The sequence below is a fragment of the Panulirus ornatus genome, chromosome 16 (assembly GCF_036320965.1).
Source record: "Panulirus ornatus isolate Po-2019 chromosome 16, ASM3632096v1, whole genome shotgun sequence".
Lineage (NCBI taxonomy): Eukaryota > Metazoa > Arthropoda > Malacostraca > Decapoda > Palinuridae > Panulirus > Panulirus ornatus.
Window position 1 is genome coordinate 10,055,820 of NC_092239.1, and position 26,674 is coordinate 10,082,493.

The 26,674-nt window shown below is 42.1% G+C and overlaps 3 protein-coding genes across 3 annotated transcripts in view; 2 read left to right on the forward strand and 1 right to left on the reverse strand.

Moving 5' to 3' along the window:
- Positions 1-26,674, reverse strand: part of LOC139753974 (ionotropic receptor 21a-like) — a 289,988-nt gene that overhangs the window by 10,455 nt on the left and 252,859 nt on the right. The window lies entirely within an intron of this gene.
- LOC139753894 (ionotropic receptor 93a-like) lies at positions 5,554-13,783 on the forward strand. The gene is made up of 12 exons (XM_071670850.1): positions 5,554-5,611; positions 6,155-6,288; positions 7,125-7,232; positions 7,326-7,331; positions 7,935-8,170; positions 9,136-9,261; positions 9,858-10,044; positions 10,401-10,644; positions 10,875-11,127; positions 11,585-11,722; positions 11,978-12,164; positions 13,109-13,783. The coding sequence occupies exons 1-12, from the start codon at positions 5,554-5,556 to the stop codon at positions 13,373-13,375; spliced, it is 1,944 nt and encodes a 647-aa protein (XP_071526951.1). The 3' UTR covers positions 13,376-13,783.
- LOC139753895 (uncharacterized) lies at positions 21,529-24,297 on the forward strand. The gene is made up of 4 exons (XM_071670851.1): positions 21,529-21,597; positions 22,381-22,506; positions 23,811-24,043; positions 24,273-24,297. Exons 1-4 carry the CDS (start codon positions 21,529-21,531, stop codon positions 24,295-24,297), a joined length of 453 nt encoding a protein of 150 aa, XP_071526952.1.

The following is a 26,674-nucleotide window of genomic DNA, read 5'->3' on the forward strand; positions in this document are numbered from 1 at the left end:
CTTTTCATTGTTCCATTTTTAATTTGGGATCCTCTTTCTTCCTGTTCCCTCCACTTCTGACATATGCATTCTCTTTGACAACCTCTCCTCGCTCATTCTCTCCAAATGTCCAAACCACTTCAGCACGCTCTGTTCAGCTTTCTCAACCACTCTTTTCATTAGCACACCTCTCTCTTACCTTTTTTTATTTCTTATTCGACCATACCAACTCACATCATATACAGTTCTCAAACATCATATTTCCGACACCAACCCCCTCTTCTGAATACCCATATCAGTAGCTCCTGACTCGCATCCGCACAACATCGTTGGCCTCTTACACTTTCGAACATACCCATTTTCGCTCTCCTCCGCAACGACCTCGCTTTCCACATATACACCAATGCTCCTACAACCTTCGCCTCCTTACCCACCCTGTGAGTCACTTCCGCTTCCATGGTTTCATTTTCTGCCATGTCCCCTCCCAAGCATCTAAAACAGCATTTAAACTCACACCCAACTAGGCTGTCCCTCTGCCATGAGAAACCTAATAACTTTGCTTTTATTCACAATTAATTTCAACTTCCTCCTCTCAGACACTTTTCTAAATTCAGTCACCATCTTCTGCAGTTTCTCATTCGAATCTGCCATCAGTACTGTGTCATCAGCAAGCAACAACTGACTCGCTTCCGAGGCCACCTCACCTTTCACATACCGCATACTCATAACTCTCTCCAAAATCTTTGTATTTACGTCCCTCAACTACCCATACATAAACAAATTAAACAGCCATGGCGACATCACACACAACCGCCGCAGACCAGCCTTCAGCTGTAACCACTCACTCTCCTCTCTTCCAACTCGTAAATACGCCTTACGCTCTAAATTGAAAGTTTTCGTTGCTTCTAGTAGCTTTGCTTTCACATCATATATTCGTAAGATCTTCCACGAGGCGTCTTTATCAACCCTCTAATATGCTACAAACAATCCTTCATTTTCTTTAAAAGTTTCTCCCATACTTTCTTTAAAGCAAACACCTGATCTCCACATCCTTTATCAATCCTGAAACCACTTTGTTCCTCCCCAGTCTGATGTTCTGTACATGCCTTCACCCTCTGAATCACCCCTTTCCAGTACAACTTACCAGGTACACTCAACAGAACACGGGAGGTCAGGACATAACTGATATACCCCATATCAAAAATATTCCATTATGTATCCGGTGGTCAGGTCCCAATTGACTTGGAACTAGCAAATGTTACTCCTATATATATATATATATATATATATATAAAAGGAGACAAAATGTGTGCCATGAACTACCGCTGGATTAGCCTTACGTCAGAGTTAGGTAAGAGATGGATAAAATAATACGAGATGAAATTGTCACGTTTCTAGATCACAAAATTATGTCGGACAACCAACACGGTTTCCGCAATAGAAGATCCTGCCTGACAAATTTGCTGGAATGTTTTTAATGTCATTTATCAGAACTGGGACGAAAAAGTACCATCTGATGTAGTACATTTAGATTTCTATAAGGCTTTCGATGATAAAGTACCTCACTAGAGACTGTTACATAAACTCAAAGCACACGGAATTACCGAAGAACTCTACATGGATCAGAGACTGGCTTACCGGAAGAGAACAGCTTGTAATATTAAATGTCAAAGCCTTAGACTGGCTAAACGTACCGAGTGGTGTGTCAGAGGGGTTGGTGCGAGGCCCAATTCTTCTCATAATATACATTAATGACCTTGAACACGGTCTTTTATCTGAGATCTCTCAATCTGCTGACGATACTAAACTAGGAAGTAGAGCTGTAAACGGGCGGGATCCAGAGAAACCTTAACTTACTAACAGAGTGGTAAGAAAGATGGCAAATGAAGTGTGAAAAGTTATGCACTTTGGAGGCAAGAATACACATTACGACTATAAAGTATTCGGAAACTTTATAACTAATGTAAATGAAGGAATGGACCTTGGAGTTGTCATTAGCAACAAACGGAAGTACACTAAACATGTCAGGTAGCAAGTTAAAATAAAAAAAAAAATATTAGGTTTCATAGCTAGGAACATAGATTACAAGACTCCAAAGACAATTCTCACACCTTATAGTTCTCTATAGTCCCCAAACTATAAAGAAAGATGAAGAAAACTTAAAGTACAATGAAGCGCGACAAAAGTGATCCTATGCCTTAGGAATCTGGCATACGAAGAGAGGCTAAAACGATTGGATCTTTTCTCCCTAAAAAAACGTTGACCGCGGCGAAGTGTTCAAAATTCTGAACTCCTGTACCTTCCTTTTGGACCTCCTGCCACTCTCTCTTGTATATATCCCAATCACTTGCACTCCTGTACTGCAAATAACGCCTAACAACTCTCTCTTTCAGTAGCAATTTAACTTCCTCATCCCCTTTTTCACCAGTCCACCTCCCACATTCCGTATGCACACACTTCTGCACCTTGTATGTAACGCATCATAAAATCATTTCCAATTCCACACACACTCCCATAACATCGTTTATTCTCATCTCTTGCCATTCTACACCAAATCTCACCTTGTATCTATCTTCAAAAGTTTTTCCAAGATCACTCACTTTCACGAACTTGATTTCCAAGCTCAACCACTTTCACAACCCTCTTTCCATCCATTCATCCATCCATCCGTATCATTTCCTCTTTTCCTAAGGCCTCTAACAGCCATCACTCTCGCTTGCACCAACTAAAGGTTAGACATACCAAAAGCTACCCCCTCTTAACACATTCATATCCAAGAATTTATCATTGGCACACTTATCAATTAGCACGTAATCCAATAGTGCCCCCTTGTCATCACTTCTATTCACCCAAGTGTACTTTTTTATGCCCCTCTTTTCAAATCATGTATTCCAGATCACCATTCTTTATTCAGCAAGTACCTCCACAAACTGTTCACCGTTCATATTTACAACACCAGGTACCACATCCCCCTCTCAGTTATATCTTCGCCTGCCACACATTCGAATCACCCATCACTCATACAAAATCCCTTGTATCAAAACTACTGGTACACTCACTCACCTCCCTCCAAAACACTCTCCTCCCTTCTTTAGTCGTCCCATCTACGGGTGCATAAGCACTAATAATCATCCACCTCTCGTAATACACTTTGATTTTTATCTACGTCTAGTCTGGGGCTCACCTCCGTACACTTTCAGAAATTGTCACAACTCTTCCTTTAGAGCAATAATGCAACCCCTTCCTTTGCTTCCGCCCTCACAGTAGCCCCTGACTTTACCCGTTTCCTCTTTAACTTTGTTTCATATACATATATACATATACAGAGGATGTCTCAATGTGTGTGAATGAAACCGAGATTAGAAGAAAGGAGACATAGGTAGTACTTTTAAGAGAAAAGAGAAACATTAGCTGGAGGTGTGAGTTTTAGGTACCTGGAAGTGGACAGGAGAGCAAATGGAACCATGAAATTGGGTTGTAACAGGGTGGCTGAGGTGGTAAAGGTTTTGTGAGCACTGAAGAAGGTCTTGAATAAGAGGTCACCATCTGGGAGGGCGAGAATGGGTATGTTTGAAGGTACAACAGTCCTAACGATTATGGGTGCTAAGCAGGGGATATGAACGAGAATGTACCGAAGTGGGTGGTTGTGTTCGGAATGAAATGTCCGAAGAGAATATGTCGTGTGAGGAGATTTGATCGAGTAAGTTATCGACAGAATTAGGGAGAGGTGTGGTGGTAATGAGGAGAGTGTAGCTGAGAGACCTGAAGAGGGTGTCGTGAAATGATCTGAAAATGTGGAGAGAGTGAGCGGGAAAAGGTCGACAAAAAGCTTGTACTTGTCAGAAGCGGGGTGGTGGCGGGGAGAGAGAGAGAGAGAGAGAGAGAGAGAGAGAGAGAGAGAGAGAGAGAGAGAGAGAGAGAGAGAGAGAGATAATATCCTGGTGTTACCAAGCTGCTCTACTTCCTGTAGCAGGGAAATGTAGACTCTTTTGGAATGAAAAACACTACGACGAGACTGTACTCCGAATACTGCAGCTTCGCCAAAGAATATTTGTCACTCGGTGTGTAACCTCGAGCAGGAGGAGTCCGGTAACTCATATATGAATGTGTGTGTGTGTGTGTGTGTGTGTGTGTGTGTGTGTGTGTGTGTGTGTGTGGTTGGGTGTGTGTGTGTGTGTGTGTGTGTGTGTTAATATGTATCAGGTGCAAGTTTTGCCTATTTATGAATACACCAAGTCTATAATTTTTTTCTTTTTTTTTGCATCTCTGTACTTATTGTACCGTAAATATCAACGTTATGTGACTGCGCACGCAAACCACCCGCCAGCCAACAGTGACGACTCAGGGTAAAGTCATTTCTTCCGCTAACCAATCACAGAAGATCTCCCACCTGCAAGCAACGCTGAGCGTTCAAAAGACTGTGGGCCAATGAGGCGTCCACGCATTCTGAGGGTGCAAGCTGGTGTGTTTCTGGGAGCCAGATATAAAGAAAGCGTAACCCATGAGAAGCATTTCTCTTTGGTCTCTTTACTGAGACGGAGTTTAAGGTTTTCCATTTCCTCGTGTATTTGGTCCCGGTTCTCTTTTTAATAACAGAGAACCTACAGCTGTGTAAGCTCACATCCTCCTATGTCGACTTCGACTGTAATGCTGGTTCCTGTTGTAGTGAAAACCCAGTTCTTCATCTACTGTAGCTATTTGGAACCTAAAATCAAAAGTGAATACAGTGAACAATTTTATTCCTCGCTTCGTAAAGAAATAATGTTTTGTCTCTGTGCTCTCATTATATCTACATTCTCTTTTTCATCACAAAAATTTTCAAGATATTTTCATTCACTGACAGTACAGGGAACAACACTTCCCTGTGGGTCTCAAGACTCTTTGATTTTTATTTTTTCGAGTGTGTCTCGTTGAACTGGAAACACTTTGAAAGCAAGAGCAGAGAAAGCAAAAGAGATAACGAATTACTGGCATTACTGAATACTCTTGAAAACATGTAAAAATAAAGGGAGTTAATTTGGAAAGATGTAAGAATAAAGGAAGTTAATCTGAATGCAATCACAAAAAGATGCGTTCGAGAGAGGAAGCCCCAGCTGAAATGCATCTATTTTCGAGTGGTCACGTCACAAGGGTATGCAGCATATAGACCGGTTACCCCAAGATCTCCAACATCTATAAGGTGAAAGAAGAAATGTATAGTGACTGAGCGCAAGTGACCCAGGTTTCAGGACAAAGGTGCTGTGATGAATGGGATTCAAGCACTTGGGACAGAGTGCTGTTGCCTGTTCTACTTTTATTCAATTGTTTTATGATGTAATAACTTAGAAAGGGGAGGCGAGGGATGTTGTATCTTAGATACCAAAGCTTAAAATGTGTAAAGGTGATGATTCTAACGGAGGGTGTCGATAAGGGCAGAAGTTACGACAAATGTTTGTTCCCCCCCCACAGATTTCACAAACTTTCAGCTACGTATATGAATATATAAATCCCTGCAGCACTGCTGCTCATAACGCCGACTATATTTCACGCAAGAAGAGTCACTACTACCGACGTGGATAGATAATGCAGGTTTGCATGACGGTGATGACAGTGTTGCTGGCTGACGCTATGGCCAAGTTACTTCATCGCCCACGTAAGTGTTCTCTCCCCACTGTGGCAAAGCTGCTCTTACACGCACGTAAGTGTCGACTTACACTTTAAAAGCGTCCCATTAACACTGTGACCAGGTAAATCTACACACAGAACAGCCCACTTAAAAAGCTTTATCCCAATAATTCATTTTGTACCTTTCTCACCCCCAAAATAATCCAAATTTACATTTTTTTGAAATCTACAACAGAAGCGTTGCATAAACATTATATTTCGAGGACGCTGCTGACACACGCAACAAGAATATTCAAGATATTAGGGGGTGATATCTTCATTATATTACTGTCTTGACCCAAGCATATTGATCACGAATCAATCTACTTTATCGCTCTCAGGTCATAGGAAACATTATTTTTTTTGGCTTCAAAACACTTTTCACAGTTTGATATTTACCGCCAATAAATTTAGCCACAGGAGTTGCGGGCGTGGTGATGGTCATATGCTGCAATGGACGTTGATACATGTGCATATATTGTAACTACGTAGTCTTACACATGAATGTACAAACATAAACATAAGTACACAGATGCAGAAGAGGACGCTCGAGCGGCGGCGGTGAGCGCCGTGCTGGAGGCCACGTCTCAGCCTTCCTGCTCCCTCATCCTCCTCACTGATGGTGCCACCTCACCCTCGTTTCTCAAGGTGACACACTCGCACGCAGTGTTCATGTTTCTGTGTACTCCTGTAGTTATGTTGCATGCTACATACACTGGTATACAATGCTCAGGGTATATGCTGTGTTACATTGTCAAATTACCGTGTTTCTACGTAGTGCTGGGCTTAGTTATGTATAGTTCTTATGTCGTGTTGAAGTTCGTAAGTCACTGAGTATCGTTAGTTACCGAATGGGGGCTTTATCCTTCTCAGACTAAGAACAGTCGGGAAAAGGACGATGTAGGATCCAAGTGATAAGATACTTGCCACAGAGTTATAAATTGACACATTGATGGTATAAATTCTCGAGTGTATTGTGGCCTATCAGGACGGTGCCTCTCGTATTATACTTATTCGCTGTACGACGACACATAAGGGAAAAAAATAAGAGAACGGTCGAATGATCAAAAATAGATTAGAGAAACATGGGAACTCGGGACTGACTTATTTTCTAAGGATCATGGATTCTCAATAGCTATATCACCCGAGGTTGAAACTGTGGACATTAGAGTCTACACTGAAGGTCGACAGGGAGGCGAGTAAACACGAAACTATGAAGAACGAAGTTTTCTCACATGCACAGTGCATTCTACGTAGAGTATATTGTTAATGTTCATGAAGTTCAATCACTGGTCGTCAATGTAGATATATTTTATAACGTTATACACTTAGGAACTTTTGCAGTCATCCCAACTATGTTCAGACCACCACCCTCTGAGTTTTGTAGGAGTGAAGATCATCAATGCCTTTTTTTTTTTTAGATGTCTAGCTCTGACAATGGCCCACTGATGCCCAGTTAGTTCCGTGACTGCTTTTCTGTCTCTCAGGCGGTGAACAACGAGAGAGTCTCCCCCTGGGGGATGACGGTGCTGGATGTGACGAAGGACGGTCATGATGATGCCAATGTAACGCTGGCGCTTCTTTCCCAGCAGATCATCCAGGCCCGGCGGGTACGTATGTACGTACATCTCCAAATTACAGCTCAGGCTGGAAGGTCACCCACGTTGGGTGGTTGTCTCTGGGCAGGATTTAGGCTCATGGAGAGCCAAGCCCATCAAAGCCATGAGCTTCAGTCAAGCTATGGCCATCACTTGAAAAATCCTGATCACATTCTTTAAGGTTTCATCACCAAAGACCATACCCTTTCTCACTGCATATATATAACCTGTGGCCACATTAAAGCTGAGGAAAGCGAGAAATTCTCATCACTGCTGAGTCAGATGGCTCATTACTGTTGTAGGTAGGCCATTGTTACACTTGCTCAAGAGGCTAGCTCACATTCAAATAATTTCCGAGGAGGGCAGTTCAATCCGGCATCTCTCTTGCGACGCATAGTTTATGTCAACATTCCTGATGAGGTGAATATAATAGTCAAGATGCTGCTGAGATTGGTGGCTCACTCACACAGTATCTATTATACTATTGTGAAGATGGGTAGGTCACTACCATATTACCGTGGCATCCGATGGGTCATTAGGATCCTACTGGTGACACGGAGAGCTCATTCATATTGGGGTGGATAGGTCAAACCTATCACGGAAGAGATGGGAAGAAAATTTCTTCACTCCAGAGTACTCATGTATTTCGCTCTTGCAGCATGATTAAGTTGTCTTCATTCTGTAGAAATAATCTATTTGGTTATTTGCGTTCAGGTGCGGCTGAGTTCGTGGTGCGTGAGGGTGGTGGTAGTGAGCCACGACCCGGCCTTCCTCGTCGCCTTCGCCGAGTCCTCCCTCAAGGGCCGTCTCCTGGTGTGGGTCACCAGGCTGCTGGTAGTCACCAGCCTCACCCTCCCACAGCTCTATACCCTAATCCCCGCACACTGGACCTTCTCCATGATGAACACCATCTTCCTCAACCTAGAAGACACGACACCCAACCTCAGGTAATATACCTTGTGAACGCTATGTTGCTCAATTTGTGGAACACACTACCTAGCTTCAGGTGTACATAATGTCTTTCTTAGCCATGGCAAGGACGTGGATATTCCTAGAACTAAAGATGTATCCTTTGACAAAAGTTTTAAGTCTCTTACAAAAGTTTTCACCATATGACCAGGGCTTGCATGGAGTAAAACAGGGAACAGATGAAAGTTAAAAAAAGATATTCAAAAGTTCTTCAGCCTATGTAAACCTTCAAAAAATAAATCTGAAAAAATAGATATAACGACAATCTAAAAGAAATGTGAGGATGAGAAAGACGGTCGCAATTATTGCAAAGCTGTTATTCATAGAGTTGAGCACAATTTGATAACAAGAAGGTTTGCTTAATTGACCTCTTCCTCTACAGATAAAAATCTCTCCGGTCCTTCACCGAGAGGAGACTTAGAATAAACATAACCTTGTTTCCCATCACGCTACATTTATCAAGCTAAAAAAAAGGAAGAAATCTTAAAGAATTCCTCCAGAAATGCCCACCGGCCTAACTCGTTTTAACTACACTTGGTTTTTACTATATGCAAGAGAACAAAAGGTTGAATCTATCAGCAGTTACTACTGTCCAGTCGACATCGGAAACTCCCAGAATGAGATCTGAACGTAGCAATAATAAGGGTATTAATCGGCTTACTTGAATAATCACTATGGGCGAAGCTTAGATCGATTAAAAAGATAAAAACTTATCCAAGTTCATTCTTAGGTCAAGGGACAAAATCTCAGTATTATGTCTCGTTTGTGAACCCAAGAAAAACTGTATTTGCTTATAGAAAAGGTAAGTTTTAAAGTGCGCATTGTCGGATGGCATCTTAAGATAGTGTTCATCCTTTGATATAAGATAGAATTAGCGGAAATCTGTGAAAACTGTAGATAAAGAATGTCTCTATAACTAGACGTGTTCATGTGTTCTCCAAATTTTCAGTCTGTACACCCACCTGCCATACAGCCCAATGGGACCCCAGGTGGTGAGGGTGGCTACCTGGTCAGCGAGACGCGACATCCATCTTCTCAAAGGCTTAACACTCTTCTCAGAGAAGTATTACAAGTATGTTAAGTCAGTTACGTGTTTTCATATGTTTCCTATTCACGATGCATTGTATACGACTGATGAAGCTTGTAATATCTGAATAATAGTGATGAGAAATAAGTGATCAATTGATGTAGTTTACAGTTTGACTTATTTCCTTATTTAGGCTTCATGTTGCTCAGCGTTCCTTTGTCATTAATCGGTACGTGAAATATAAATATGCTGAATAAAGGATAATGAGACATTTTGAACTCTGGAAAGCAGGTCAATGTACCTTACAATCGTGCTCCAGCTGTGCAACAATTACGACAGAAAAAGTAGAAGGGAGCTCGAAATATATTTTTCTAATGTCTTGGATCTCGTCCAGTCACTCATCCTGATTGGGAAAGAAAGCGAGAAAGAAAAAAAGATACCACAAATAACTGTGACAAAATTCTTGCTCTACAATATCTACTATGTATACACAAAGAGTACGAGAATTTTGCAATTCGAAAAGACATCACACTGGCGTCTCATCATCGTTTAGGTCTGTCTGTTGATAGTTCACCTTACATAAGAAAAGGAGGTTTACATGTCTTTTTCAATAAGTTAACACAATATCCCCTGGGTCTCAGCTTCCATGGGGCCACGGTGAACGTAGCCATCCTGCCCTGGCCGCCATACTGGGACGAGGTGATGGAGAAAGCCCCTAATGGAACCTTAATTAAGAAGTATTCCGGCAGTGACTACCTCGTCCTCAAAGCTATATCTGAGGTTCTCAACTTCGTCATCGCTACTCTTCCTATTACAGACTGGAACGACGTAACTAATTCATATTCCAAGTTGTTCAAGACAACTATGGCGACCTTACATCACTTACTTGGATTGAAACATCCTTTCATACTCCTCAGTATTCATATGAAATAATCACATAACTTCACATCCACTTGCAAAGCTGATTTTTTACCTTTACTTTCCCTTTTAATTCTAAATTTATGTTCTACTGCCTTTCACAGTGATATAAGGTGTGATATATTGCTATGTTGTTGATGACATGACGAAGGTTCATTTTTACGACAGTTTGTTAATGGCTTCACTTTACCGCTTTTGGAAAATGTTGCAAGAGCCCTCAGCACTTGCCCATTCTAATATCGGTCTTATGCGTCTTCCTTCTGCAGGCAGCGAGGAAAGTGCAGGAACGCAAAGCATTCATTTCGCCAGTGTACCACATCACTTTGCCAGACCGGTGGAGGCGCCATGGCTTCACCTTTACCTATGAGTTTGTCCGGATGTCATTTAGTCTGGCCAAGCCTGGCCTCAAGCCTCGCTGGCAGAGCCTCTACTACCCGCTGACTAAGGAGGTGTGGATGACCATGCTGGTGGTACTGCTGTTCATGCTAATCATTTTCTACACGGTGAGCAACCATACCTCTGCTTCCCTTGCGGTGTTCACATTAAACATCACATTGCATTCTGTGCTGAGCACATTAGGAAAAATCAAACACGTCTCCCCCAGTAACGACAGACCTGGATGTATGAAAAGAGTAAAACTCACGAAGATAGATATATGAATATATATATTCTTTGACCATAAGATGGAATGCAAATGTACGAAGCAGCTTGGCATTATCTGGTGCAGATCACGAGCATAGGAGGGCACAAAGCGCCTGGCAACAGACTAACAATGGGGTCTGTCATGCTGGAGGTGACGGGGATACTAGTGGGCCAGAACCTGCCGCTGAGGCTCCCTAACGTCAGTTCCAGCCGCCTGCTGGTGGCGGCCTGGCTGGTGTTCGCCTTCATCATCGGGACGGTCTACCGCGGCAACCTCACCGCTGCTCTCACCCTGCCGAAGTTCCCTCCTCGACCAGAGACCTTAGAAGAGCTAGTGGACGCTGTCGACAGGTAATTCATATTAATCCTTGGGGTGTAATACCGAAGAGAATGATGAAGAATCTGCCATCCAAGGCGCGGGAGCCACAGCTCGGAAAAAAATGAGACATAGGATGCAAAAAACGTAAGAATATATGTTACTCATAAATCCTGGAAGTCCCACTTCTAGGTTTTCTTGATATCGCACGTATAGGTAACCTCCAATAATTTGTTCTGATGGATTTGAAGTCACTTTACCAGATTTGCATACAAGGGGTTACAACTTCCTTAGGAATGGGCAGCACCAAGGTCTTCCTCTCGAGAAAAAAGGGGAAAATTTGAGATTTAGAACATGGGCGAACTAGGCAAGCAAGGATTCTTTTTCACATGGTGATTCGAGAAGAAGGGAAAGGATTTGAACAGGATATATGTATAGTGATTATATGACTTTTGATCTAGAAACTTATGTCTTTTCCGTTTCCCAATCAAGAGTCACCATGCCACCCTTTGGAATCGTCTGGCGTACAACCTTCGCAGCTTCGGAATCCGAGGTCTACAGGAAGATGGCTAAGCTTCTCTCCCTCGGTCCTTCCGTTATGCAAGGTCTCCAAACGGCCACGGAACAGAAGTAAGTTCTGAAGTTCTGATTGTCAATGAAACGAACATACTTCTTCATTTCCAGTCCCTGAACTCTAGGAAATTGTTGAGAGTATAGCATGGAATACAGACGAAAAACCAATTCTGCAGAAAAATCTGAAGGGTGTTAGATACGAACTGTGAAGGGACTCAAATCTCGCAAAGAGTTAAAGTGAAGCATTTTCTTTTTTTTTTTTTTAACGAATTGAAAAATTATGGTTCTAATCGTCACTAACGATTGCCACAGTTCAGCGCAAATGACCGATCGTCGAAACATGGAGTACATGATCGCCGAGCACTTCACACAAGCGGACGGCAGCACTCAGCTGTACCTGGGCCGTGAGCCGATCTTCCCAGGACCCGCCGGCTGGCCCATCCCTCACGATGCTCCGTTCAAGTCACAACTGGACCGCTGCCTCATGGCCATTGTTGAGGTGAGTAAAAGTTAAAGTACGCCTCTAAATTCAAATACCCTACACTTTAAATCAGTGAAGAAAGAGAAACCAACTTTCTATTTCTGCACCTCAGCATTTCTGATGCCATGAAGGGAAGCAAGTTACACTATCTAGCACCAGAAATGACCAAGGCAACTTAACGATACATAGTTTGGAATATTTCCCAACACACATTCAGTATGATGTAAATTTCCTTAATAAAGCAAAACCATGAATTAAAGGAAATATGGAAAGCGATATTTCTGTTGGGACTTTAAACAAGATTCTCGTTTTACACAAGGGCCTTTTAATCTTTACCCTGAAGGCATAAAGGACTTCAGTAACAACCTTAAGGTGGCACTCTCTCTCTCTCTCTCTCTCTCTCTCTCTCTCTCTCTCTCATTGGTGACTGCGTGCATCATTTAGAATTTCATGTGTAAATTACAAGGTGTGTGTGTGTGTGTGTGTACATATATATATATATATATATATATATATATATATATATATATATATATATATATATATATATATATATATATACACATATATATATATATATATATATATATATATATATATATATTTCTTTTTCTTTCTTTCATACTATTCGCCATTTCCCGCGATAGCAAGGTAGCGTTAAGAACAGAGGACTGGGCCTTTGAGGGAATATTCTCACCTGACCCACTTCTCTGTTACTTCTTTTGGAAAAAAAAAAAAAGAAAAATGAGAGGGGAGGATTTCCAGCCCCCCGCTCCCTTCCCTTTTAGTCGCCTTCTACGACACGCAGGGAATACGTGGGAAGTATTCTTTCTCCCCTATCCCCAGGGATAATATATATATATATATATATATATATATATATATATATATATATATATATATATTTATATCGAGATCCAATATATGAGAAATGCAAATTATTTTTTTCCTGTCACCTTAAGGCTGGAATCTACGAGAAGTGGAGTAAGGACACTATCGTCGAGACGCGTCGCAAGAGCCAACGGAGGAAGAGGAAGTACTTGGCCCAGCAGCAACAGCAGCAGCAGCAGCAGCAAGTCAGGCATGAGGCACAGCCTGGTAGTGGCATCACGGCCCTCACTTTCACCCACATGCAGGGACCTCTCATGCTCCTCATCTTGGGTCTCGTCGGAGGAGGAATGGTATATTTTGGAGAGATTCTCTTGATGAAATACAAAGAGTCCGCTTGAACTAATGTTTACTCAGACTATTTCTTCGCATAGACGATCAACACAACAGCAAAAACACCAGTTCTCAATAAAATGTGTGGGGAAAAAAATCCCAAAAGCATCGTCATGACCATCATAGATTCGACAACATCAGCGGAGATCATTGCAAACTTGTATCCTTAGGTAGGATGAATATGGTCGCATCTAACCTCAGAAGTAGCAACGAGTGTCCACTTGAAATATCTATATATGAAAGTGAGCGTCCGCACCTGAATGGTGATCCTCAGAGATTAATAATAAAGTGGTGTATTTGAGGGCTCAAGCTTCATCACTCCACTTCATGGTAACATTACTTGTGCATTGTAATGTATATAATCAAAGGATCTCATACTCTGTTGTGTAGTCGTATGTTGATTTAAAATAAAAGCTCTAAACACAAAAGAGTGGCTAAAGGACCAGTATTTCTTGCAACATCAAATGGAATCAAACATTAGTCAGGTCTGATCCATATATACGGCTCAGGTAGTTGTAAAGGCTCAAGTGTAGCAATTCCGCCAAAGGAAATTCTTTGTTACCGTGGCGTCCCGTAGGGCCAGCAGTTTTCTCACATTCTCAAATGTCATCAGTCATGTATGAATGCTGGACGCGCGCTTAACTAACCACACATTTATCATATATTCTGTCTTCGAACATTCTTGAAATTCTACTTAGATATCCACGTAAGGACTAACAGAAACAAATTCAACAAGGAGAGGCCTTTCAGCAAAAGTTTCTTCACCTTGACACGAAAAGAGAGCTATCTGCAATGTCTCCTCTCCTGTGGTATCTTTATGTTGCTGACACGTACCACTGTAAATGGTACCACTGTAAATGCATGCTGTCCACATTCTAAGTGTCATAAGTCGGTTTATTCCAGTGATCCTCTTCACTTACGATAAGTTACTTCCTCTTTATGTCCTTTTTATCATAAGTATCGTCTATATTCTGTGTTATGGCCTCTGGTTGTTCTATCCTTGTCTGTTTCGAAGAAGTATTTGATATCTATATCATCAAGCTGGACCTGAAACTTGAATGTTCTTCTTTCCTCAATGGTGGGCAAATCTGAGGCATCAAACTTCTCCCTGTAACTCAATTGTCCTAATTCTGGTACCCATGCATCCCATCATCATGCTTTACATGTACCCAGGTTGAATCTTGTCAGCTTTGTATCAAACCACTACCAGGACCCTCTCACAAAGGGGTCCTGAAGTGTGTGTGTGTGTGTGTGTGTGTGTGTGTGTGTGTGTGTGTGTGTGTGTATTATATATATATATACATAGAGTCCACGGGGAAATGAAACACGATAAGTTCCCAAAATTGCATATGTCTACCCATACATGGATACATATATATATATATATATATATATATATATATATATGTGTGTGGATGTAACCAAGATGTGAAAAAGGGAGAGATAGGTAGTATGTTTGAGGAAAGGAACCTGGATGTTTTGGCTCTGAGTGAAACGAAGCTCAAGGGTAAAGGGGAAGAGTGGTTTGGAAATGTCTGGGGAGTGAAGTCAGGGGTTAGTGAGAGGACAAGAGCAAGGGAAGGAGTAGCAATACTCCTGAAACAGGAGTTGTGGGAGTATGTGATAGAATGTAAGAAAGTAAATTCTCGATTAATATGGGTAAAATTGAAAGTTGATGGAGAGAGGTGGGTGATTATTGGTGCATATGCACCTGGGCATGAGAAGAAAGATCATGAGAGGCAAGTGTTTTGGGAGCAGCTAAATGAGTGTGTTAGCGGTTTTGATGCACGAGACCGGGTTATAGTGATGGGTGATTTGAATGCAAAGGTGAGTAATGTGGCAGTTGAGGGAATAATTGGTATGCATGGGGTGTTCAGTGTTGTAAATGGAAATGGTGAAGAGCTTGTAGATTTATGTGCTGAAAAAGGACTGATGATTGGGAATACCTGGTTTAAAAAGCGAGATATACATAAGTATACTTATGTAAGTAGGAGAGATGGCCAGAGAGCGTTATTGGATTACGTGTTAATTGACAGGCGTGCGAAAGAGAGACTTTTGGATGTTAATGTGCTGAGAGGTGCAACTGGAGGGATGTCTGATCATTATCTTGTGGAGGCTAAGGTGAAGATTAGTATGGGTTTTCAGAAAAGAGGAGTGAATGTTGGGGTGAAGAAGGTGGTGAGAGTAAGTGAGCTTGGGAAGGAGACCTGTGTGGGGAAGTACCAGGAGAGACTGTGTACAGAATGGAAAAAGGTGAGAACAATGGAAGTAAGGGGAGTGGGGGAGGAATGGGATGTATTTAGGGAATCAGTGATGGATTGCGCAAAAGATGCTTGTGGCATGAGAAGAGTGGGAGGTGGGCTGTTTAGAAAGGGTAGTGAGTGGTGGGATGAAGAAGTAAGAGTATTAGTGAAAGAGAAGAGAGAGGCATTTGGACGATTTTTGCAGGGAAAAAATGCAATTGAGTGGGAGAAGTATAAAAGAAAGAGACAGGAGGTCAAGAGAAAGGTGCAAGAGGTGAAAAAAAGGGCAAATGAGAGTTGGGGTGAGAGACTATCAGTAAATTTTAGGGAGAATAAAAAGATGTTCTGGAAGGAGGTAAATAGGGTGCGTAAGACAAGGGAGCAAATGGGAACTTCAGTGAAGGGCGTAAATGGGGAGGTGATAACAAGTAGCGGTGATGTGAGAAGGAGATGGAATGAGTATTTTGAAGGTTTGTTGAATGTGTCTGATGACAGAGTGGCAGATATAGGGTGTTTTGGTCGAGGTGGTGTGCAAAGTGAGAGGGTTAGGGAAAATGATTTGGTAAACAGAGAAGAGGTAGTAAAAGCTTTGCGGAAGATGAAAGCCGGCAAGGCAGCAGGTTTGGATGGTATTGCAGTGGAATTTATTAAGAAAGGGGGTGACTGTATTGTTGACTGGTTGGTAAGGTTATTTAATGTATGTATGACTCATGGTGAGGTGCCTGAGGATTGGCGGAATGCGTGCATAGTGCCATTGTACAAAGGCAAAGGGGATAAGAGTGAGTGCTCAAATTACAGAGGTATAAGTTTGTTGAGTATTCCTGGTAAGTTATATGGGAGGGTATTGATTGAGAGGGTGGGGGCATGTACAGAGCATCAGATTGGGGAAGAGCAGTGCGGTTTCAGAAGTGGTAGAGGATGTGTGGATCAGGTGTTTGCTTTGAAGAATGTATGTGAGAAATACTTAGAAAAGCAAATGGATTTGTATGTAGCATTTATGGATCTGGAGAAGGCATATGATAGAGTTGATAGAGATGCTCTGTGGAAGGTATTGAGAATATATGGTGTGGGAGGCAAGTTGTTAGAAGCAGTGAAAAGTTTTTATCGAGGATGTAAGGCATGTGTACGTGTAGGAAGAGAGGAAAGTGATTGGTTCTCAGTGAATGTAGGTTTGCGGCAGGGGTGTGTGATGTCTCCATGGTTGTTTAATTTGTTTATGGATGGGGTTGTAAGGGAGGTAAATGCAAGAGTCCTGGAAAGAGGGGCAAGTATGAAGTCTGTTGGGGATGAGAAAGCTTGGGAAGTGAGTCAGTTGTTGTTCGCTGATGATACAGCGCTGGTGGCTGATTCATGTGAGAAACTGCAGAAGCTGGTGACTGAGTTTGGTAAAGTGTGTGGAAGAAGAAAGTTGAGAGTAAATGTGAATAAGAGCAAGGTTATTAGGTACAGTAGGGGTGAGGGTCAAGTCAATTGGGAGGTGAGTTTGAATGGAGAAAAACTGGAGGAAGTGAAGTGTTTTAGATATCTGGGAGTGGATCTGTCAGCGGATGGAACCATGGAAGCGGAAGTGGATCATAGGGTGGGGGAGGGGGCGAAAATTTTGGGAGCCTTGAAAAATGTGTGGAAGTCGAGAACATTATCTCGGAAAGCAAAAATGGGTATGTTTGAGGGAATAGTGGTTCCAACAATGTTGTATGGTTGCGAGGCGTGGGCTATGGATAGAGATGTGCGCAGGAGGATGGATGTGCTGGAAATGAGATGTTTGAGGACAATGTGTGGTGTGAGGTGGTTTGATCGAGTAAGTAACGTAAGGGTAAGAGAGATGTGTGGAAATAAAATGAGCGTGGTTGAGAGAGCAGAAGAGGGTGTTTTGAAATGGTTTGGGCACATGGAGAGAATGAGTGAGGAGAGATTGACCAAGAGGATATATGTGTCGGAGGTGGAGGGAACGAGGAGAAGAGGGAGACCAAATTGGAGGTGGAAAGATGGAGTGAAAAAGATTTTGTGTGATCGGGGCCTGAACATGCAGGAGGGTGAAAGGAGGGCAAGAAATAGAGTGAATTGGAGTCATGTGGTATACAGGGGTTGACGTGCTGTCAGTGGATTGAAGCAAGGCATGTGAAGCGTCTGGGGTAAACCATGGAAAGCTGTGTAGGTATGTATATTTGCGTGTGTGGACGTGTGTATGTACATGTGTATGGGGGGGGGGGGGGTTGGGCCATTTCTTTCGTCTGTTTCCTTGCGCTACCTCGCAAACGCGGGAGACAGCGACAAAGTATAAAAAAAAAAAAATATATATATATATATATATATATATATATATATATATATATATATATATATATATATATATATATTAATATATATATATATATATATATATATATATATATATATATATATATATATATATATATATATATATACACACACAGGTATGCAATCATAAAGTCTCGTTACCTTTATTCTTGGCGCCAGCCGATCCCGCTGGTGCAGAATTCATGACATCATCGCCCTTGTCTGCAACGAAAGTGTTAATGCTTGTACTCGCATGCGCCAGCACCCACCAGCCAACCCGGAGAACCGTGGTATCTTCGATCACCTATTTACCAATCAGTGAACATTCCCCTTCGTTAGTTACTCGTCAGCTGAGGTGGTTGCATGTTTGTGCTCTTCTTTCTAGCCTTATAAAGAGACACGTTCGTGAATGTAGGAATCACTCCTTTGAGGTAGTGTACTGCAGACTGCGTCTAAGTGTTCGAACTCTGTGTTTCAGTCACTTTAACCCATTCGTACGTGGGCGATTCCCGGTGTTGGAAGGTAACTGAACTTACGCTTTCGTTGTGTCCTGTGGTATGTCACCAATAGTGCCGACATATCCATCGTGGGATCAAGATCAACTTCCGTCGTGTATCGTTACTGATTACGATCTAGCGTTCGGACTTGGCTGGTGGAGGGTCAGTTCCACTAAACTTGGGTCTGTATATATATTAGGTTGTACATTTCACTGAAATATAGTTTCATTAATCTTGCGATACTGAAAGATGCAGTAATTGGGGGGAAACATGAAATCATATTTTTCAACTAAATGACACAGTTACTTCCACGAACACGAAAGTTTTGTACTTTGGTAGAGAAAATGCCTTTGGAGCACTAAACATTTGTGATCTCATACCACACCTAAAGTATTATGCGTCCCAGGAAAATTCTATCAAAGCACCATTGCATTATAACGCTTTAAGTGACATCATTTTCTGGTTAACCAAGGAGACGCATGTATGTCATGTGTTAGATCTTATCTACCCACATTATGTTGTTTGCTAGCAACTGTCTGTCTTCACTTTCACTGTCTGTGTACTTTTTTTTAAAAAAAAGTCGCTGACAGTGAATGCCCTGGAAATTCCACCCCACTTCACGAACATTTATATGTAGATATATTACTATACGTCACTCGCCCGATGAAAGAAACGTGCTCTATAGGCAACAATGCTGCAGGAGTTTAAAGTTTTGTGAAGCACTTCTGTGACACGCTGACGACAAGAGATACATTAGTAAAGGATTTGCAGCTCTGGAAGGTTGTGTGAAATATGTGGCTCCGTTTGGGATTATTGAAAAAGGAGAAGAGAAAGAGAAGAAGAAGAAGAAGAAAAAAGAATTCTCATTTGTGTGCTCCCACTCAAAAAAAATACATACGAAAAGAGTAAAGATAACTAAAAGGTAGAAATGGTACTGGGACACCGTTAAGAAATATGTTGAAATTAGGAAATCAAGTTCAAAGGGCTAACCTTTTATGTGTCTCACTTCTTTGAGTGGTCATCAGCAAAAACATCTTAGTAACGTGATACCAGGAAACCACTCTGTTCTGATTTTCATCGTCCGCTCTCTCGAATTCACCATCAGAACGAACCAAATTACCCTTGAAAAAGTTTCCTTTTCTATTTGGATATTCCTCCATTCTCTCGTAAATGGCCGATGCTTCTGTGTGTAAGTGTCTCATCTATTTTTCCTGTGTCGAGGGGAAACTGTCACACCCTGTCTTCAGCTGCAACTAATGTCACTTGGCTAAATTTTCTTATAAACATAGTCTGCCGTTAACTGATATGGAATGGGGTAGACACTTGACAGCTTATTCCATCTTTCGAATCGGTGTCTGAATGCTGCTCTTAAATCTTAGCAAATCATGAACAGGGACCCGTATACAGGGTGGCTTATATCTCTAAGTTTTGCTTTGCAGAGTTTTATCATTTCCTTCCAGGAAGCTAAACCCTTAAAACATTGCTACTCATAAAGCTGACATTATCCTATAGAACAAGGCTTCTACAACGAAGACGACTCTCAATAATGAATGCTACAGCCGTGGTGGTGACGATCCTGTTGGTCAATACTGTTGCCTCGCTACACTCACGTAAGTATTCGCTCATCCCTGTGGGCCTTGCTGCTCCTGAATTCACGTAAGAGCCAGCTCACCAGTGTGGCCAAGTTACTTTCTCACCCATGTTGAGGGGCAAGCTACTGCCTTGGGTAAACAGCTTCTCACTCACGGAGATGCCAAATCATCACAGATGGCCAAACTTGCCCTACACTACCGGAGGTGATAGCTCATCACTACTTTACAAACATATACAGCACATACTCTACGCACAGTGTTCCTCAGGTATCTAGCTATATCATTCTAACGATCTACAACTAAAGACAAATTTACGTTTCCAAAAGCTATAAGCTCACTGGGTTGCTCCCAATAGGAAGATGGTGTTTCAACAAGTTACCAAATGCAGGATTGTCAAATCCTTGCGCGTAAGGGGATTTTTTTTTCATTAATGAACTACCTTTCAAAACCAGCTGCACTTTAGTTCGCTTTCGCATCTGCAAGTGTCAAAATAGGCAAGCTCTTACAAACCAGAATATTTTTCTTTCTCTCTGTAGGAGGATGACCCTGACGATGTATTATTCGCACGAAAGTGTATTTGGAACTTGTCGTATTTCATTTTTCCATATGATCATCAGCAAATGCTACATAAGGCGCATCCGCGAGAATTGAGTTGCTTTGACAAGGCTGCATCATTATCAGTTAACGAGAGTACAGTCTCGTCGGAGAACTTTTGGCCTCAAAGGAGTCAATACTGTTGTGCAGCGTTAGAACCCCTTGATCAGGCATGCCACACGCATTTCTCTAAAACATAATCTGTGGCCTAAAGTACCCATATGGCATGCACATAAAAATGTTTTTGGACTAAATAATAAACGTGATAGGTACCCAAACTCTACGGGGGCTTGGCAGTCCACAAGTCACTAGCAAACCCAAAAGTCTCAGGTCGATTAGAAGCCTACGGGCATGTCATGCCATAGTTCAGTAACACCCAAAACTCCTTGCACGACAAGTAGTCTACGGGTACGTTAAGCCACAGTTCACTACAATATTATAAAAGTCCCCGGATCTACCCACCCACAGTACAGTATCTACCGACATACACCAGTCTTCTTTCTGACCAGCACGAGAAGATGCTTACGAAGAGAAAAACATGAAATAATGTGTATAATAGTTATCCATCTATTGTTGACTCCAGACAATCGTGACTATCATCTTCAATTCATTATCCTGTTCAGTTTACTTGACTCAGATGTATGGACACGTTTCTTACTGTATGATCTCTTCTACCTGTAATATTCAGTTAAAAATATTAAAGGCCAGGAAACAGTTCACACATGTTGAAAATGTACCTCCATCCATATCAATACTGCACACATCCGTAGACTCATATTAACACATATTGGTATAAATACACAGGTATGGAAGACGACGTGGGAATGGCGGTGGATGCCGTGTTGGAGGCCACGACTCAGCCTTCCTGTTCCCTGATCCTCTTTACAGATGGTGTTCCATCTCCTTCATTGCTGAAGGTTATGCTTGCTTTTATGCGATGTATGCATGCAATGTATTTCAATATAGCATCCAGGTGATGTATGCTCTTATGCAGTGTCCAGGTAAGGTACGTTCTCATAAACCGTCCCAGTCTCTCTTTAGTAGCATCCATGTACTCTGTTCTGTAGTGTTCAAGTGCTCTATACCATAACTGAGTCAAGGTTCAATAGCATCCAGGAATAGAATGATGTCTAGCAGGTGGTGTACAGTTGACAGGTGGAGGTACTGTGTGATCTTTCTAAGACCTAGAGGCTCTTAGATTATGTATAAGGGGTTATCGCTGGTTGCGTCAGACAGTCTTACAGCTTTAGTAGGAGCAGCAGTGTACAAGTTGAAGCAGAACTAGAAGTACAGAAGCAGCATGCACATGTCTAAGCTACCGTTTTGGTCTTTAAAAAATGGAAGTATTTTATCACTAAAGTTACCTCGTGCACAGCAGTGAGCAGGTGTGGATTAACCAGGAAAGGTTTGTGGACAGCACCGTTGTCAGTGGCTCTGCTCCAGGAAAAACGTTAGCTGTGCGTTATTCTTCATACTAAGAGGAGATAGTGGGTCATTTCACTGTTGAACTGCACATGTAGATGCTCCCTTTATCCTCGTCTTTGATAAATCGTAGTTTCATAATCAGTCTGATATGATTCAGCCTTGATGCTGTATATATCTAGCAAGTCTGTATACTTTAGTTCTAAGGCTATTATGACCATGATCTAGCAGTCAGCACTTGAGCTTTGCATAAAGACAATGTCATTCGTTACATAATAACTTCCATTTATCTATTTTTTTCTCATCACCGTCAACCGCACGGTAAAGTCAGTCCGCTTTTATCAATGATTACAATTTCATCTCTCAGGCTGTGAGCAGCGAGAGGTCATCCCCCCGGGGTGTGACGGTGATGGAGGTGACGGCAGCGGAGGACGGTCAGGACGCTAACGTGACGCTGGCGATGCTCTCCCACCTGGTCAGCCAGGCTAAACGGGTAGGTCACCCTTTACAATATCTATGATACGCACAGAACAATTTCGCATCACTGCTGAAGCGGCCAGTCAACCTTCACCTCACTATTGGTCATTCTCACAGTACTGCTATGACGGGGAAAGTCACGCTCTTTAATGTTGGGGTAGGTAGCTCACGCTTAGCATTAATGAGGAAGATGACATGATGATAAGTAGCTTGCATATTGCTGTTGAGTCGGGTAGATCTCCCATTCCTATCACTGTGGATGGACACAGTTGGTTATTCTCATATTACTGCTGAGGCGAGTTAGTCTTTCACATAAATGCCGAGGCAGATACGCCATTCCTATGTTCCTTTTGAGTTGGGGAGGTCAGTCTCACCCTCCAAGATCGGTTAAATACTCCAGCATCAGTGCTGAGGTGTGTGAGACATTCAGGCTACTGTTGCCATAAGCATAGCACCATTACCTCGCTGGCAATTTTCATTCCTACTATTATTCTCAAATCGGTTATGCCGCTCTCGCGTCACGGCTGAGTTGAGTATGTCACTCTTAACATCATTTCTGAGGTGTGTATACCAACCTCACCTCACAGCTGAAGTGATAAGCTTTGTTACATACCTGCTGGGACGGTTATTTCACTCTCACGTGTTACCCAAGGAAATTCTCTTGTTCACTCACTCATATCTTAGGAAGCAGGTAGTTCACAGATAAAATATTGCTGAAATGGTTACTCATTGTGATATCCCGACCCAGTCTTAGGCCAATGGCTTACTTCTACTTTGCTGCTAAGGTAAAACATGTGACTTTCTATGTTGAGTTGCCAGTCTAAGCTTGTATCATTGCTGGGTTGCAAAGCTACCGCTACATTACTGCTCATACCAGACATGGGTTTCTGATGAGGTGGGTACTTTACTCTGTTCATTGCTGAGACAATATATCCTTACACTACACCCAAGGAGAGTACGTCGCTGTTACAGTACTACTGAGGCAGACAGATGACACTAGGTATTGCTTCTGAGACACACACAGGTCTCGCTCACTACTGTATCAGGTACTTAGCTCACACACATGAGGTCACCGGATTACTATCATGTTGGTAGTGAGACAGACAAGTCATCTCATATCATTGCTTAGTTGAGGTGGTCAATCAGATGCAACCGATAATGTAGATAGACCACTTTCAATCTCATATTGTAGAGAATGTGAATTTAACATCATGATTGAGATGGTAAAGTCACTCCAACACTCGTGATGAGGTGGGCATATCACTTGTATGATATTCCAGTAGCCTTACGACTCTAAAGTAAATGCTTGGCTCTGGGCAGGTACGACAAGAGTCGTGGTGTGTGAGGGTAGTACTGGTGAGCCACGACCCGGCCTTCCTCGCCGCCTTCGCCGAGTCCTCCCTCAAGGGTCGCCTCATGGCGGGGCCTAATAGGCTGCTGGTGGTCACTCGACTCTCCCTGCCACAGCTCAACGCCCTCCTGCCCGCCCACTGGACTTTCTACATGATGAACACCATCTTCCTCAACCTGGAGGACACGAATCCCAACCTCAGGTAAGGTACAGATAATGCCATCTTCCTCGACCAGGAATACACACGACCGAGCCTTAAATAATACAAAACGTGAATAAAATCTCCAGCTCTAAGGATGCACATATATACTTGGGGCTAATTTACACAATGAAAACAATCTTGTTCAACACAAGGGACACTTCATAAGGTATTATGCAGTGTGTATATACACAATGCATAATACTTGATGAAGTGGCCATTGTATCTTCAGGTGTCGATACAAGGAAATATTATAGTTTAGGAGTAAGATACTAACTGCACATTACATTTTCCCTCCACGAAGGTACTACAAACTCTTCACGTATCTACCCTACAGTCCAGACGGAGCCAAGATAGTACTGATCGCGATTTGGTCACAGATGTATGGTCTCCTTTATTTTACTCGCCTTTCGCTTTTCCCAGATAAGTTTTCGAAGTATGTTTTTTTTCTTTCATTGTATTCGCCATATTGCATGCAGTAATATTGGTCAAAATAACTCGATAATACAGATGAGCAAGACAGACCAAGCATTACTTGGTAAACGTACTTGGAAAATGTATGCTGTCTCCTTACCCCTCAGGTACATTGATAACATACAAGTAACTGCGGTATCTACTAGTCATCTAAGACAGTCTTTCTCATCCCTAGCTTTTACGGAGCCCAGGTGAACGTGACTGTCCTGCCGTGGCCTCCAAATTGGATCGAGGAGGACGTCGAGGACCCTGACGGAAGAGTGGTCACAAAGTACTCAGGCAGTGACTACCTCACACTCAAAACTGTGTCTGAAGCTCTCAATTTTATTTTCAAGCTTGTCCCTGTCGCTACCTGGACTGAGGTAACTGATCGAGTTTTTATAGCCTTTGTGAATCTGTGATGTTACCAGTCTTCCACAGATTAGCAGCTCGCATGAAATGCTAAATGCTAAATGAAATATCATGTCGTGTTATCAAAGGAGTGTAAGAAGTTCGTAGTCTTCAAGTCTTTTGTAAGATAAATAAGGCGTAATTTACTTCTATGTCTTTCTCAGTATTGCGATTACCTAGCTAGAACTTAATGTACCATCGTCATACACGGCTGTGAATATATCTAGGCTGCCTTTCTCTCCTTTCCAGTCTTGGTATGTGCAGCTGAATGCGAAAGTATGATTAACTGAACTCTCTCGCTGAAAAATACCCGAGATTTTTCCTTGATTACTAGATGATGATGTCCTTTTTTTCCTCCTATCTAAAGCAAGAAGCATAGGGATTAAGTCTCTACGAGCAGCTGATGCAGAAAAAGGGAAACGATGTTAAAAACCTTTTCTCTCTTTGGTTAATTTATTACTGAAACGAAAGTCGTTTTTGCTTACGCCAAAAAAAAAAAGAAATAAAAAAAACTTTTTGGAGCATTATACATAACAGTTACACAGTGAATGTATGTAAATGAGGTCAAAGTGTGCATGGTGCAAACGAAATACATTCAAGAAAATGAAGACCCAAATAGGAAGAGCGTCCAATGAGGCCAGAGAATGAGTAGGTACTTCACCTTAGCTTTCTAAAACGATCTCACTTCGGAAATCTTCATCAACTTTCTTTTTATTCACATCAACAAATGCGCCATACACGCTATGATACATCGTTCATAATCACGACATGGGATTTACCACAACATTCCTTTAAAACTATCATCTTTTTTTATACGCGTCGAGGTTGTTTCAGGGCATCCTCGTGTCTGTCCATCGCAGCGAGAGGACACAGTAACATACGTACCACAATCCATCACCATTAACAATATCCTTTCCCACTGTGTATCTTCCCCAATCAGCCACTGTACCCGATGCATCATTTTGGATCTACTCTCATAATAAACCCTTTAACGTGAGTCCGTAATGTATTCTTAACCTACTTGTTCCAGCGGGTATGTGATACGTCGTGAGTTCGTCCAATCTAATTTTTGTAGGTGCCACTTGTGGTTGATGTGTAATTGTAAGAACTTTCCTTGTATACTTCTTAACATTCACTGAACATTTAATGATACCCTTTAGCAAACCTCATCACAGGCCTTTTAGCCATTTGAATCAAAGGTTGCATGATTTTCCATGATATCCGATAAATCAAACATACCTAAAAGTTAAAAATTACAGGATACACGTCCACCATACAGTATTCCAAAGAATGGCATTGACCTGATGAATGAACATCCTAGAATTCACAATCTAGCCCACAGTTCGTTTCATACGACAACTTTGAACAAGATAACCATTTCTTCCTACATTAAGACACCTTGTAGATGATTTCGTGACCGTGTTATCAACTTCAACCATGTTCTTCTTCTGTAGGTAACGTTGAGAGTGGGGGATCGGACAGCCCTGATAGCACCTTTGAACCACATATACTTACCAGATCGTCTGAACCGACACGACTTTACCTACGCCTATGAGTTCATTCGCATGTCGTTTAGTCTGGCCAAGCCCGCTATCAAGCCTCGCTGGCAGAGCCTCTACTACCCGCTGAGCGGCCGGGTTTGGTCCGCTATGCTAGTGGTACTGTTACTCATGCCTGCCTGCTTATATATGGTAATCAACAATGCCAGCTTAATGTAACGACAGGACACATACTCACAATTTACTATTAAGCATCACAGTTGTTGTAAAT

What these genes read in the sequence shown, in the direction of transcription:
- LOC139753895 (XM_071670851.1), top strand. Translation starts at nt 21,529, where the DNA reads ATGTATGCATGCAATGTATTTCAATATAGCATCCAGGTGATGTATGCT. An exon ending in TGGTCAGCCAGGCTAAACGG is followed by an intron (nt 22,507 to 23,810) that starts GTAGGTCACCCT and finishes GGCTCTGGGCAG; the next exon opens with GTACGACAAGAGTCGTGGTG. An exon ending in GACACGAATCCCAACCTCAG is followed by an intron (nt 24,044 to 24,272) that starts GTAAGGTACAGA and finishes TTGTATCTTCAG; the next exon opens with GTGTCGATACAAGGAAATAT.
- LOC139753894 (XM_071670850.1), top strand. Translation starts at nt 5,554, where the DNA reads ATGACGGTGATGACAGTGTTGCTGGCTGACGCTATGGCCAAGTTACTT. An exon ending in TTCTCAGAGAAGTATTACAA is followed by an intron (nt 9,262 to 9,857) that starts GTATGTTAAGTC and finishes CCTGGGTCTCAG; the next exon opens with CTTCCATGGGGCCACGGTGA. An exon ending in CTAGTGGACGCTGTCGACAG is followed by an intron (nt 11,128 to 11,584) that starts GTAATTCATATT and finishes TTCCCAATCAAG; the next exon opens with AGTCACCATGCCACCCTTTG.